Source organism: Fistularia commersonii, chromosome 21 (assembly GCF_037954325.1).
Source record: "Fistularia commersonii isolate RoL2024-O1a breed Wild chromosome 21, RoL_Fcom_v1.0, whole genome shotgun sequence".
Classification (NCBI taxonomy): domain Eukaryota; kingdom Metazoa; phylum Chordata; class Actinopteri; order Syngnathiformes; family Fistulariidae; genus Fistularia; species Fistularia commersonii.
The window spans coordinates 10,630,249-10,643,615 of record NC_141304.1 but is presented as its reverse complement, the minus strand read 5'-3'; the positions used below and the strand labels follow the sequence as shown (position 1 = coordinate 10,643,615).

General features: G+C 41.7%; 1 protein-coding gene across 1 annotated transcript in view; it reads right to left on the bottom strand.

Moving 5' to 3' along the window:
• Positions 1 to 13,367, bottom strand: part of LOC147222268 (copine-9-like) — a 120,571-nt gene that overhangs the window by 83,011 nt on the left and 24,193 nt on the right. The window contains exons 3-4 of the mRNA XM_086167745.1: positions 11,571 to 11,617; positions 6,395 to 6,498 (exon numbers count right to left, since the gene is read on the bottom strand). Of these exons, the coding sequence (XP_086023871.1) occupies positions 6,395 to 6,498; positions 11,571 to 11,617 (151 nt within the window). The remainder of the gene's footprint in view (positions 1 to 6,394; positions 6,499 to 11,570; positions 11,618 to 13,367) is intronic.

Sequence of the window (13,367 nt, the reverse complement as noted above, 5' to 3'; positions counted from 1 at the left end):
CTGGTCTTTCAGCGCGAGTTTGTGGGGAAAAAGGAGGACGGAATAGGGTACCATCATTATCCTCCAAAACATTAACATGTGCCATGTGGCTGAACCTCATTACAAACCCTTTACTGTCAACGCAAAGCGTCTGATGTATGTATCACCTGCAGTGAAATACAGCAGGGTACAAAAACAATATCGCCCCCATTTAAATAATATCATGCTTCGGATTCAAAATGACAGCATCTTCTCCATTCTTCATCCGGTCCTTCCTCTCCTCCCCCTGGAATTAATGCATCACTTTGCTCCACATCTATCCATTGTGAATCACCCGGCTAAAAATAACCTGCGTGGAGAGGTGGGTGTTTAATAATTGATTCCCTCCGTAGGGATGCTCCCTTTTATTGGAATCCCCTCTCGTGACCCCGTATCAGAAAGACCAGCTCTCTCCTGGGGGAGAGCAGCTTCATATCTGGGCCAGGTCTGAACACACAGCTCCGTTTCTTCCCCTTTTCCTGTCTGTTGTTACCCTGCTGCAATAAGAGAGAATTACCAATAACGCTTATTAGTTATTCAACCCAGTGTGGACTTTTCAAGCATATCTTTGCAAGGTGGGTAAAAATTACGTTTTAACCCGTAACTGTCTGAGTAAAGCCGCTTTGAAATGCTTCGGCGGGTTGGTCATTCCACCGGTCCCTTCATCCTGTTGGATCCTCAGAAATCCCATCGACCGTGACGTTGTGTGCTTCTTTCAAAATTCCCCCCCTTCATTGAATTTCTAGAGGAAATTCAAGGACCAAATCGAGGGGTTGAGAGATATTCTTAGGTTTCTTTGTGTGTCTCCTTTTCTGCAACTATTGGAACATTCATTCATTCATTCATTATCTATATCGCTTATCCTGCAGTCGGGGTTGCAGGAGACGGGGAGGCTACCCTAGTTTTCATTGGGCAAGAGGCAGAATTCATCCTGGAGCAGTCACTAGGACCTCACCCTTGGAATATTGTGTCTTGCCTATATGGATAAACTGCAATCGAGTGTGTGTGTGTGTGTGTGTGTGTGTGTGTGTGTGTGTGTGTGTGCGCGTGTATGTGTGTCAAAGGTTTTTACCTGCTCACATGATGTCTCTTTCGTTTTGCTAAAAAAAACAAATACCGGATTCTAAGCAATATGTATGTGGAGATTCTCAGTCATTCAGATCATAGTGAATTGAATTTGAAGTCCAATTGCAACGACAAGAAGACTTTGACAAGAAGCCTGGATGTAAAAATTCTCTGCAATTGTACCATCTTAGATTTGGACTGGAGCGTGATAACATTATCAATTCACCCTTTGCTAAACCCCGACCCCAACTGTTGTTGTTGCTAACTCTGACAGACTTGCTGGGGTTTCAGGGTCACCCTGAAGAAATATTGTGTGATTGTGGGAAAAACAGATTCAGACAGAGTTGTTTACATCATAATTTCGAAGGATGCAAAACATAGGGTAAAATCTAACATTACTGACATTGTGATCCGGAGATGTTTATCCAGACCCTGGCCACGTTAGCTTAGCTGACGAGCTTGGAGTGCAAAAGATAGTCTGGTTTTGAGTACCGGTATATCTATGATAAATGTCAACTAATAAAATGAAAAAATTGTTAAGGGAGTCAAAACAAGTCTTGCCGCTCATGGCTGACTTCCACCTGCCCCTGCCCGATAATGCGAGTCCAAGTGAAAAGTGAATCCAATGTACGAGAAAAACAAAAAGCTTGAAATAGTTTATGCCTGCGAAAGTATTTGACTCCACTTCGGTTTTTCCCCAAGCATTAGTTTTCAAAAGTTACACATAAACTTGACAAACGAGTGGAAAAAATAAAGCTTTTCATACGTCAATTGTTGAATACGAGAGTCTTCAACTAAAAACATTAAGATAAACTGTTACTACTCTCTGTTTGCTGAGCGCAGTCGGAGGCCTATTAGCTACCAAGGACCCTGTTCGTGACTGGTGCCGAACATTGCTGCAGAACTGTCAAGTCTTTCCTCCTAATTGGAATCTGAGTAATGAATGTAACCTCAAAATCACAACAAAAACATCCGATTTCTTCATGTGTAAAGTGCCAATACCCAAGGTAGATAAGACATCATTGCTTTGAAGATGCAGAACTGTTTGTGTGTGTGTGTGTGTGTGGGGGGGGGGGGGGGGGGGGGTGCACACGTGTGAGTGTGCGTTTGTGATTAATGATTCACTTTGTCAGCAAGATTACCGCTCGTCGCTGAAGGAGGAAACTGTCATCCCACGGACAAACCTCCAATCTGCACGCCACTACAAGTGGTCTCCAATGTCAACAGATGTGCGTCACCATTGATTTTCAGATTTGTCTGTACTTTTGCTGTTTCGCTCCTTTCCCACATTCATTGTTAATGCACCCTTAACCCAGATCTGCCACATTAGCTGGGTTTTATGTCAATATTGGTGGGTCTTATGAGGCAAAACTATGAAATGCAGTTGAAGTTCTTGTTTAAGACTAAAATCAGTGGAAGGAACCATCAATAGCAACGAAGAGCTGGTGATGTCAGTTTAAAATGTGAACTCCCACCTAGAATGACTAATGGGCATAAACATGCTTTACTCTTTGTATAATGCTAGAATGTGTTGATAAAAAGCATTGTCATTTGATATTTCTTTAAAAATCAAAATTTATAACATATTTTAACCCAGGGATGCTGCCATTGTTTGCTGCCAACTAGCACAATACATGCTAGCTTGATGGTTGCAATACATGCTAGCTTGATGGTTGCACATACAGGTTGCGCATGTTAACTTTGGCGTTCGACTCGTGTCGAGCTTTCGCTCGGTATGGTATACGCAGTAATATGTCACATTGTACTACTTTTGGGTGCAATTGCCAGTCGTGGAAATTGGATACAAAGGGACTGGATACAAAGGGACTGATGCTAGTCTACATAGCTTTACAAGGGACAAGAAGAGAAGAAAGGAGTGGGAAATTGCTTGTGGACAAATTCCACTTCCTAAGGACCCATGGCAGTGTTCTTGCCACTTCTCTAAGCTGCTGACCAGGCAGCAGCACGATCACAGAGGAAGCGGACAACAAGTCACCAGGTCAGTGAGCACAGTGGTCCATAAGTCTACAGTGAACAGTGGATCTACTGACAAAAGAAGCTCTCTATCTGTTAGAGGCCCATTCTGTGTGTCGTTTCGGTGTATGCTTGGGTTTCCTCCAGGTTCTCCGGTCTCCTCACGCGGAGCAAAAACATGCAGCAGGTCAACTGAAGACCCTAAATTGCCCACACATGTGAATGTCTGGATTGTTTGTCTCTATATGAGATCCAGAGTGAACCCCGGTTTTCGTGCAATGACAGTTGGGATAGGCTTCGGTGACCCCAAGTGCAGGACAACCGGTGTAGAGAATGAATCCATGGATGAATAATCTTCAAATTTTGAGTATTTTCTCCGACAGTTAACAATGATGCACAACGAGCAGATGAACAGGCTTTTGGTGACAGCCTTTGTTGACTCATTGGTGGGGTTCAAACAACACACAATATGAAATAGTTTAATCAAATCAGTGACAAGCACTCTATAATGAGTCATTATTGTCTCAGAGACCCAATCATCTGCCTCCATCTAACCCTATCCTCTATCCTATTGTTGTCTCAATTATTTTTCCCCTTTTTAGTCCAGCGATTATGGTAGTTGAGATAAAGTCTTGGCGTCGTCCAATGAAGATTGCTAAAAACATTTTCAAAAATCCCACACCGCCAAATCTGAGGTGCAAATTGGTCAAACAACAAACCCGTGGAATCCAACACACATCTGTATCACATCAGAATTGGCTTCTGAGATGTCGGTGATGATCAATAAAGACTAAACAGCTTAGCTATGAAACACAGCACTGATTTTTAACAATTCAGAGCATTTTTCGCTAAAAACGATTGGACTCTTGATCATTAATCAGGTGGCAGAGAGGAAGAAGGGAAAGTGGACATGAGGATGGCACGATGTTTAACCAAGTAATGATTCATTCTCTACTTTTTAATTCAGTTAATTGCGCCGATTTCATCTTTTGAAACATCCTCTTCCGATGATGTAATGATTCTGTAGCGTAATGATGTAACAACCTCATCATTCTAGACAGTTGGGAATGGAGAACAGTGGCCTGAATTAGTGATGCAAGAATCTTCTAAGGAACAGTCCAGGAACCAGTGCCAGATATGGTATGCTAGGTCTGCTAATGCTTCATATCTATGGTGGAGAACTACAACCATTGTTTTATGGTTGTATGATTTGTTTTATGGTATGAAAATTTTGCAGCTCCACTAACACTTTGCGCACCTTCTCAGCAGACATACAATAGGTGTCTATCCATGTATTGTGGTGAGGAAATAGCCAAGTGTTTGGCCTCTACGGTATTTCTAAACCTGATTACTGACCCCTGCTGTTAGGAAGAACAACTCTTTGTTTGCACAGGCACTGCTATTGAATGCATCCATTTCCGAACATAGCCAGGAGTTTCTGCTCTTAACACCTTAGATTGTCAAAATGTTGCACTCTTTTTGCCTTTCCTGTTGTTGTTGTTGTTGTTGTGGTCGTACATTATCATCGACCCCACCATGCCGGCGGGGGGTAAAAAGTAGCTCATCAATGTGAGGTATCTGGACTCTCCATCCTCCATGGGGGCCCCATGCTGAGGCTCTTCTGAAGGGCCATCGATCCCCTCTGTGAAGATAATGGAGGCGGTCCCGTTGCCTCCAATCTCCACCTCCACCTTGAAAAGGTTTCGAAAGGGCTCCTAAATGCAAAGGCGCTACACACATCTGTAGGCCAAAAAAAGACTCACAACTATGAAAACCCTGTTTATAATTTATGAGGTACTAAATAATCATAGAAAAGGTGAGTCATCACTAATGTTGAGAAGTTGTAGGGCAAATAAGATACATTTAAATGTTCCCACAAGAAGACTGGTTCTACCAAATGTAATGATGCTGTTATGAAAGCACTACTACCTACTATCTTCTTGCCTTTATACATACATGTATACATATATATATATATATATATTTATATATAAAATCTTGTTATTAATATATTCAACTGTGTGCACAATTATTAGACAAGTTGTATTTTTGAGGATTAATTTTTTTTTTTTGTACAACTACAGTGCTCTTGGTCAATCCAAAATGTTAGTGATTATCAAACAGTGTTGTTATGACACAACCAGTCACACTCGCTGTGTACAAGCCGACAATAATTCCAGTCATGCAGAATAAGCTTTTGACACAATTCGGGTTTAGTATTGCCGATACAGTTTGACATGTGTCTGCAGAAGTGACTCATGGAAACATCAGCGACACCGTCAGACAAGCATCTAGCGAAACTCAGAACAACGAAAAAACCCACATTTGGAGAGACATTGAAAGAGCAGCTGGTTTTTAACCAACTTTCTTCGGCTACTCAGGTAGTTCAGGCCTTTGGCTAGAGTTGTTACAGCTAAAGGCTCAACACAGCATTTTATATTTATTTTTGGAATTTGATTGTTTGGATTTTAATTTTTAATTGATAACTTATATGAAATTAATACACTATTGTCTTTAACAAACTCCCATTTCTATTCCAACATGTAAGGTATTTTCCACATAACTTCACAGTTTGGGGATCCATAAAGTACATTCTATCTATCTGTCTATCGAATTATTATGGCTCTGGTTTCGTCATTTATGGTTTTAATTTCTGATTTGTCACTCAAAAGAACAATCACTCAAACAACAAGAGGAGTGAAGGTACAAGAAAATGAATTCCAAAAAGGGAGAAATGTTCAAGGATATCAAAACGGGAATGACAGATGGAGCACAAAAGCTGATAAAGTTGACTTTAAATGTAAAAATACTGTGAGACAAGAGGGACATTCAAAGTAAAATATGTGGGATAGGAATTAAAAAAACTATTGCAGAAAAAAAACAAATATGAGAAAGCTATTATTCAATTATATGCCATTATGTTGTAGGCCGGAGGTTCAATACGGAGCTCAAGGTTCAAGAGGTCACTCTTTCAATGCACGATAGTCTTGCATTTACTCCTATTATATTGAAATTGCGCATACGGGCAAAATAAATCATAGTAATTATAGTTATTTCGACCATGAAGTAGAAATAATCCTGCCAGACCAAAAGGAAGAAACTATTTTGGTAGGTGGAGAGGGGTGAATGGAAATATAAAAGGTGTAATTACATTGTAGAAGAGAAATAATATAAAAACTACAATCACACACTTTTTGTTTTTTATTTTCACGATCAGCCATTGCTTTTGCCATCACGGTTCTGTCACATAACTGCTTGACCATTAAGAATAAATCAGATCCTGGGCGTTTTTCAACAAAAGGAATATGAATAAATGAATAAAAATGTTCCGGCTTACACATCGAAGCGCAGGTTCTGCTTCTCCTCAAAGAAGAAATCCAGGACAAACTTCCTCACAAAGTCCGGGTTCAGCGTGTTGTCGATGACTTCTGTGCGGCCGAACTGCAGGGGAGACACGGGAGAGGTGGGTGGGGGGTTGGGAGTTTTATTAGCTTTACAGCAGCGCAGTTTTTAAAGGAATTAGCCAATTTGAAGACGCCAGGTGATTAAAATGGCTATAATCACAGGAAAAAGGGGAAAAACAAGGGAAAAAAATAGACTCTGCTGTATTTGGTCACTCATTACTTTGACAGACAGGCGAGTGCGAAGGATTTGATACATTTGAGTGTCAGGGTGAGAAATGTCACGGTTATAATTATGGTGTCTGGAAACAATGTCTGTTGGCAGTTGGGGCTCATCATTTCCACCATTAAAATCAAGAAACTGCACGCCGCTCAGCACTGCGACTCACGGTGACCAACTCATGGTTAAGTAAGCAACTTTCCAAACTTCACAAAAACAAAACAAGCAATAAGATTTATTCACCGTCAGGTTGTCTGAACCAAAGTTCATCTCTTTTAAATGGCAGAGAACCACTTCCGTGCTGGTCTGGACATTTCAAACTAATTTAAGCTTTTCAGCAAGAAAGATGTCTTTTCCAGAACAAAATAAAAACAAAAAGAAAATTGGTTTAGCACTTGAATGGCAAAATGATAATTCCATTTGATTAACCAAACACATTGACGGAATACTCATATATTCGGCAATACTGTGTGCAACCTTGCAAACATGCAAATGCATAAGTATTAACATGCACACAAACACAAAAATTAATAAAATAAAAACAATTTTGCGTAATAGGGGCAACTGTGACTGTGACTTTTTAGAGTGGCCATCCCTCAAATGAGAAGATCGCGTGTTCGATTCCTGGCTCCTCCATTTTTACCATTTATAGATATAAAATAAAATAAAATAAAATAAAATAAAATAAAATAAAATAAAATAAAATATAAAAATTACCCCATTGCAGAATAAGCAGTGTAAGCTATCAACCGATTAATGAATGAATATGGTCCAAGTCAGTGTGTTTTGGCTGCTCGAGGCCAACAAGAACAATCCAAATGACTCAAAAAAAGACAACTTTTCCATCTTTTCCAAAGTCACTGAAAGCTTGACATTTTACCTCCTAGGAGGTGTTATCTCCGAGCAAACCTTTGAACCTGTCATCACACCTAAAGCCTCCATTTTTTTTGAAGTACGCCACAAACGAAGAACTGCAATAAGTCATTTTGTCGCCTCGTAATAAAGGCTGGTATGAAAATCCATGTGTGAACAAGCCACTTTAGTCTGCGCAAAAATCTAATTTAAAAAAAGAAACGAGAAACACTTTCAGCTGCACGCGAGTCGTTCATGCCCACTTATATTATTCCTACACAGAATCATCGTAGCGCGCTCCCCTGACAGCCACGTCTTTGTACTTGAAAGCAAAGCGCCCACAGGAAATCTAGGCCAAAGATCACACCGTCCTGCTGCACCACTCCGCCACGAACCACCGAGCCTCTCCGTCTGTTTTTTTTTTTTTTTTCCTCCAATTTGCGAGTTATAAATAAATCTAGAGGACATCCACTTTGTGTGCATGTGTCACTTTTGATTTGAGCAAGTGGGACTCTTCAAAGCGCTGGGGAGATTTCAAGTTAAAACGGGACTGTTCGGTGGAGCTTTGATTAACAGAGCCTTAGCTGAATGCCTGTGGCTGTTGTTGGATGTACTTAGACAGCAAGACCCCTGGAGGGGGGCGGGACGGAGAAAGACCCTCAGTCACGTCAATTCTACATCAATTTTGTGGGTTGCTAATGAACTTTTAAAATGCGTGATACCTGTGGTCGCGGCGCCGATGTAATTCTTACAACCAACTTCCTCTGTCTTTTTCATGCTTTTTCATGGAACCCGAGTGGGCAGACAGTGAACTCTTGGCGCTAACTTCAAAAAGCCTTAGCTGGTCAGGTGACCCGATGTTATTTCAGTTAATGTTTCGAAGCTTTTCACAGACTTTTTTATCTTTATTTTATCCCGACTGATGTCTTCTTCATCTTCTTCTCATTTTGGTTACTCCCTTCAGGGGTCGCCACAGAAAATCAGCTAACCTTATTTTCCATATCCTCAGCTCTCCCACCAACTAACATCCATAAATCTTTGGTCCTCCTCCAGACTTCTCGCCTTACAGTTCCAACCTCAGCATCCTTCACCAATATATTCCCTCCCCCTCCTCCCTACATGACCCAACCATCTCTGTCTGGCTTTTCTGACTTTGTCTCTGAAACATCTAAAAAGTGCTGTCCCGTTCCAGATCCTATCCAGCATCGTCACTCCTAAAGAGAACCTAGACATCTACGTGACGATGTCTTCTCTTGAATGCTACTGTACCCAAACCACATAGCATCGCTGGTCTCAACACTTACTTGTACACCTTTCCTTTAATTCTCACGTTATCCTTCGGCCAATGAAAAATAATATCGTTGACACAAATCCAGGAAAAAGTGGGAGACCGAATGACCGATTTCAATGACGGTCTTCGCTTATATCATGCTGTCGCTCCTCCAAAGCGTTCACACCAAACCACATTCGCCTATCCAAACACCAACGGCACCAGAGCTGCCATGTGAGTTGTAACCAGGCCACCATGAGCAGGTTAGGGTTGAGGGTATTGCCTTTTGACAAGAAGACAGGAGGATTCGGAAATCAAACCACCAACCCTGACTGGAGAGATGCCGGCTCTACCAAATGTGCTGCCCCAAAATAATGATCACATGTTAAATGGAAAGGTACGTCTCAGTGGAGAGGATATCGAAGATCTTTGGCAACTGGTTCCCTTCATTCTCCTTCCTCCCTCCTGAGGAATGAACCAATCCCAGGTGACTTTGGGAGAGAGGCGGGGTTCAACGTGGACAGGTCACACGTCAGTCACGAGACCACATGGAGAGACATCCAACCATTCACCCCATCCACCAATTTGTCTTCATCATGCTAGTATGCTAACCATCTCCTGGGCAGCTCTTGCCTTCTAGAAGAATATCCTATCTCCTAAGCAATGATCTCAGCCCCATCAGACCTCGGTCTGATTTCTTTCAGTCTCCCTCCGACAAGCACCAGCACTCACATCTTCTTACCGCCTTCAAAAGCTCTGCTCTCGCCTCCCCAAATTATTCATTCCTTTGCGCTCCGCTCCCTTGCTCCGTGAACGTATGAACCCTCGATGGAGGATTAATTAAAACCTGGAAAGACGATGGCGTTTCTTCACTTTGGTTCTGAAGGACGATAGATAAGTGTAGATACCCAGCGATTATCCTCAGAAAAATCAGAAAAATCCAGATCTAACCAAGGAAGTACCAAAGATATACTTCACTGTATTTCTGTCAAATTTCACATGTTTAGTTATGGGAATTTTACCACGCAAATATTATGATAAACATTATAATTATCTGCCTCTTCATGAATCAATGGTTTGACCAGACCCTGGGCGGTGGAAGTAACCTGCAACACCCACCTCCCTACCCCTTCTTAGTGCATCCCCCTCAAAATCCTAATCGAAGGTTAGCACTTGAAATGCTATATGCTAAATGCTAAATATGACCCTTTTCTGATGATTGAATTGGTCCCAATCACACTCAATAATCTAATGTGCTGCATTTTGACTCAACTCCTGCGCCACAAAGTAATCGCTGGATACCCATGTCCTTGGAAATGCCCCCTTTTCCCCACTCAGGTGTCAACGTGGAATGAGGCTCTGCTGGAAGACAGGTGGATAAATTGAGGGTGTGGGCTTCCAGCGGTTTAATAACGGCAAGAGAAAAGATGCAGTGTGAAAATCAGGGCAGTTGAGGCCCCTGGACCTGAGTCGGGGTCTATATGTGTAGACCAAATAGACCCGCGGGGATCAAGACATGTCCACGGAGCTATGGTGGAGAAAATAGCTATTACAGCTGTATTACAGCAGGAGCTGTTTCAGGGAGATATTTAAAAAGACGTCCCACGAATTGGGTTGTTATTGTAAGCGTGGGCTCTAATTGTGTCTCCTCGTGCTTATCATTAGAATAGCATTACTGCTAATTGCATCAAGCAGCGTTTAAAGCCCAATGTGTTCAGGCGACCCTGCGAGTGTCGGGGCGCCGCACCGCACGCGGCTTTGACGGACAGCTCCTCCAGCACCCCGAACGCCTCCAGCACAAAGCGGTGGGTGGCAAAGCAGGACCTGGACCTTCTCCAATTCCAGTAGCTTCACTCCAGCTCTTCAGTCCAGCTCGGATGTATTAATAAATAAAGACGAAAAGCTGCAAAAACCAGATCTGTCTCACGTGCGTCCATCCAAACTCCCCGGCAGGAGGGGAGGTGTTTTTACAGTTACAGACAGCACAAACAAAAAACTTGCAACTCCTCATCGGTGTTGTCATTCAGGCACAAATGAATGATTTATGTAATAATGTCATGTCTGTGGAGGTTCTCAGTCATCCAGGTCATGAAGAATTCTTGTCGAAATCTTGTTTTGGCAACTGGACTTGACGTTTCACCCCTCATCCGAGGGAACTGAGGAAGCCTCTCGGATGACGGTTGAAACGTCTGCAAGTGAAGAAATTCCCTTGAAAAGACGAGTTGCCAACAAAATTTTGACAAGAATTCATCAAGAAATCATTTAATGATTTATAATAATATTGAATGACTGATTTCAATGAGTAATTCAGCTGATGCTACATTTTATTTACATATCTGTCTGCATCAATACCTTCATTTAAATCTACAGCTGTCCATAGGTGGGTGGATGGAGGGATGGAGGGATGGATGGATGGATAGATAGATAGATAGATAGATAGATAGATAGATAGATAGATAGATAGATAGATAGATAGATAGATAGATAGATAGATAGATAGATAGATAGATAGATAGATAGATAGATAGATAGATAGATAGATAGATAGATAGATAGATAGATAGATAGATTTTCCACTTTAATTGGATGTATTTTATTTTTATTTTCCCGTACTTTGATGAAACTTTCTTACAAAATATATGTGTATTATTATATTTCATAGTATTATGTTTTAATATATTTATGATACACAATGTCAATTTATCAATTATTATTTGTAGGTTTTGGTGCAATACCAGGGCAAGTGATTCGCCAGAAACATGCGTCTCACCTCTCTCCACTCCTTGGTCCCAAGTCCTTGAACGTACAGCACCACCACTGCGGACAAAAAAACAGAGGTATCTTACATTTGTCAGGACATCGACCCGTTGCACTGTTTCAGTGAATTTTCGAGAATACACCCCTTTACAATAAATTATTCATAAGGGTGTAAATATTTATAAACGGGAAGACGGCATATCATTAGACATGTCACAGACATCACCGTGTCACATGGCTGAGAGCTGCTCGGCTAAGGGTATCAGTCTAATGACAGCAGGGAGGAAGGTGACTTTTCTTCCACAAAGTGAAAACAGCAGCATTGAAACCATTGCATTGTTACATATAGATTATAGTTTATAGTACATAAGATGAAATAAAAAAAACTATAGGAAAAAAACTATAGGAAAAAAATAATAATAATTTTATTCGGGGTTCGGCAGTGGAAGTCAGTCCGGGTTCCTCTGCTGTGAGCTCTGCCTGGTGACAAATACACTTTCTCTGAATTCCAATGAGTCGCAAAAAGAGTAAGGCCAGTTTTTGTTACAAACATGTGTTTGTGTGTGTGTGTGTGTGTGTGTGTGTGGTCCTGGTGCGGATCGAAGAGCAAGGGGAGCGTTGAGGGCAGAAGGTTCAAGCGAGGGATTAGATTTTCACTGAGGTGTAAATGAGTCCTTTATATTAGGTTCTCAAAGCGGAAAAGGTTCAGAGTGTCTCTGGTGGCGCGACTTCGCCGATGTTGATGAAAACATAAAAGTTCAGGCTCCGTGCGCCGTCAGAAGGAGATTAATCTCCACCATTACTCTTTTTGCACTTTTCATGGTCCGAGTGGTCGAACGGCCCCATTTCATATCCTCTGGGGGGAGAGAGAGGGAGCAGAAATGGGGTGGTGTTTGACAAAAAGATCAGATTAAAGGGTTGTGAATTGGATTTTTTTTTTTTTAATATTATTGAAGAACATTTTTTTTCAAATCTGAAGCATTAATTTGTTTTTATGAAATTCCCTTCGATCTACATTGGCCAGCACTTTTCTTCTGCTGCCAGGGAAATGGGCGCCGGCACTCCAGAAGATGTGTGGAACCTGGCGCTGAGCAGCAGGTCTTTTACAGTCCTTAGAGTTTTTGAAAGTCGGGCCTTTGACTTGTTTCCTCAGCACCTCCTACGTCTCACTGGAGTGTTTCTGTGTGGTGCGGCGCTCTGGGAACGCCATTCCCCCGAAGGGATGTGCTTGTAGCACCATTTAAATTGACAGGTGTTGTCAAAGTAACATCAACGTCAATGACGGCTCAAACTGACACTGACACCTTTCCTTTTTATCCCCATATTTCGGAACTGTCGGCGCTACTGGTATTAGTAGCAAGAGATCATTTGTGTCTGTCTCTCTGTAGCCTTCTTTTTACCCCAACCAGTCGAGGCAGAAGGCCGCCGACATTGAGCTGGAATCCATCCAAGGTTTCTGCACTAATAAAGGACTTTTTTTCCTGGCCGCTGTCACCGAGTTCTTGCTCGTGAGATGACGTACCATCTCAGAACAGCAAAAAAGCTAAAGCAGATGAATTTCATGACAGAGCTATTGCAACAAAAACCCATTTTCTGTAGTTCCACCGTATATTACATCTGTATTAAAATGTAACTACAAATATTCCATTATTTTCAAGTTTAGGAAGTTCAGTAAAAAGAAATGGGGCTAACATTGAGATATCAAATATCCAACTACAGCTTCCATACACACACACACACACACCAGGGAACTCCTCAGGCTTGCTCAGGGTTAAAAGCAATATTGCCCATCCATTAAAAAAAAATCCTC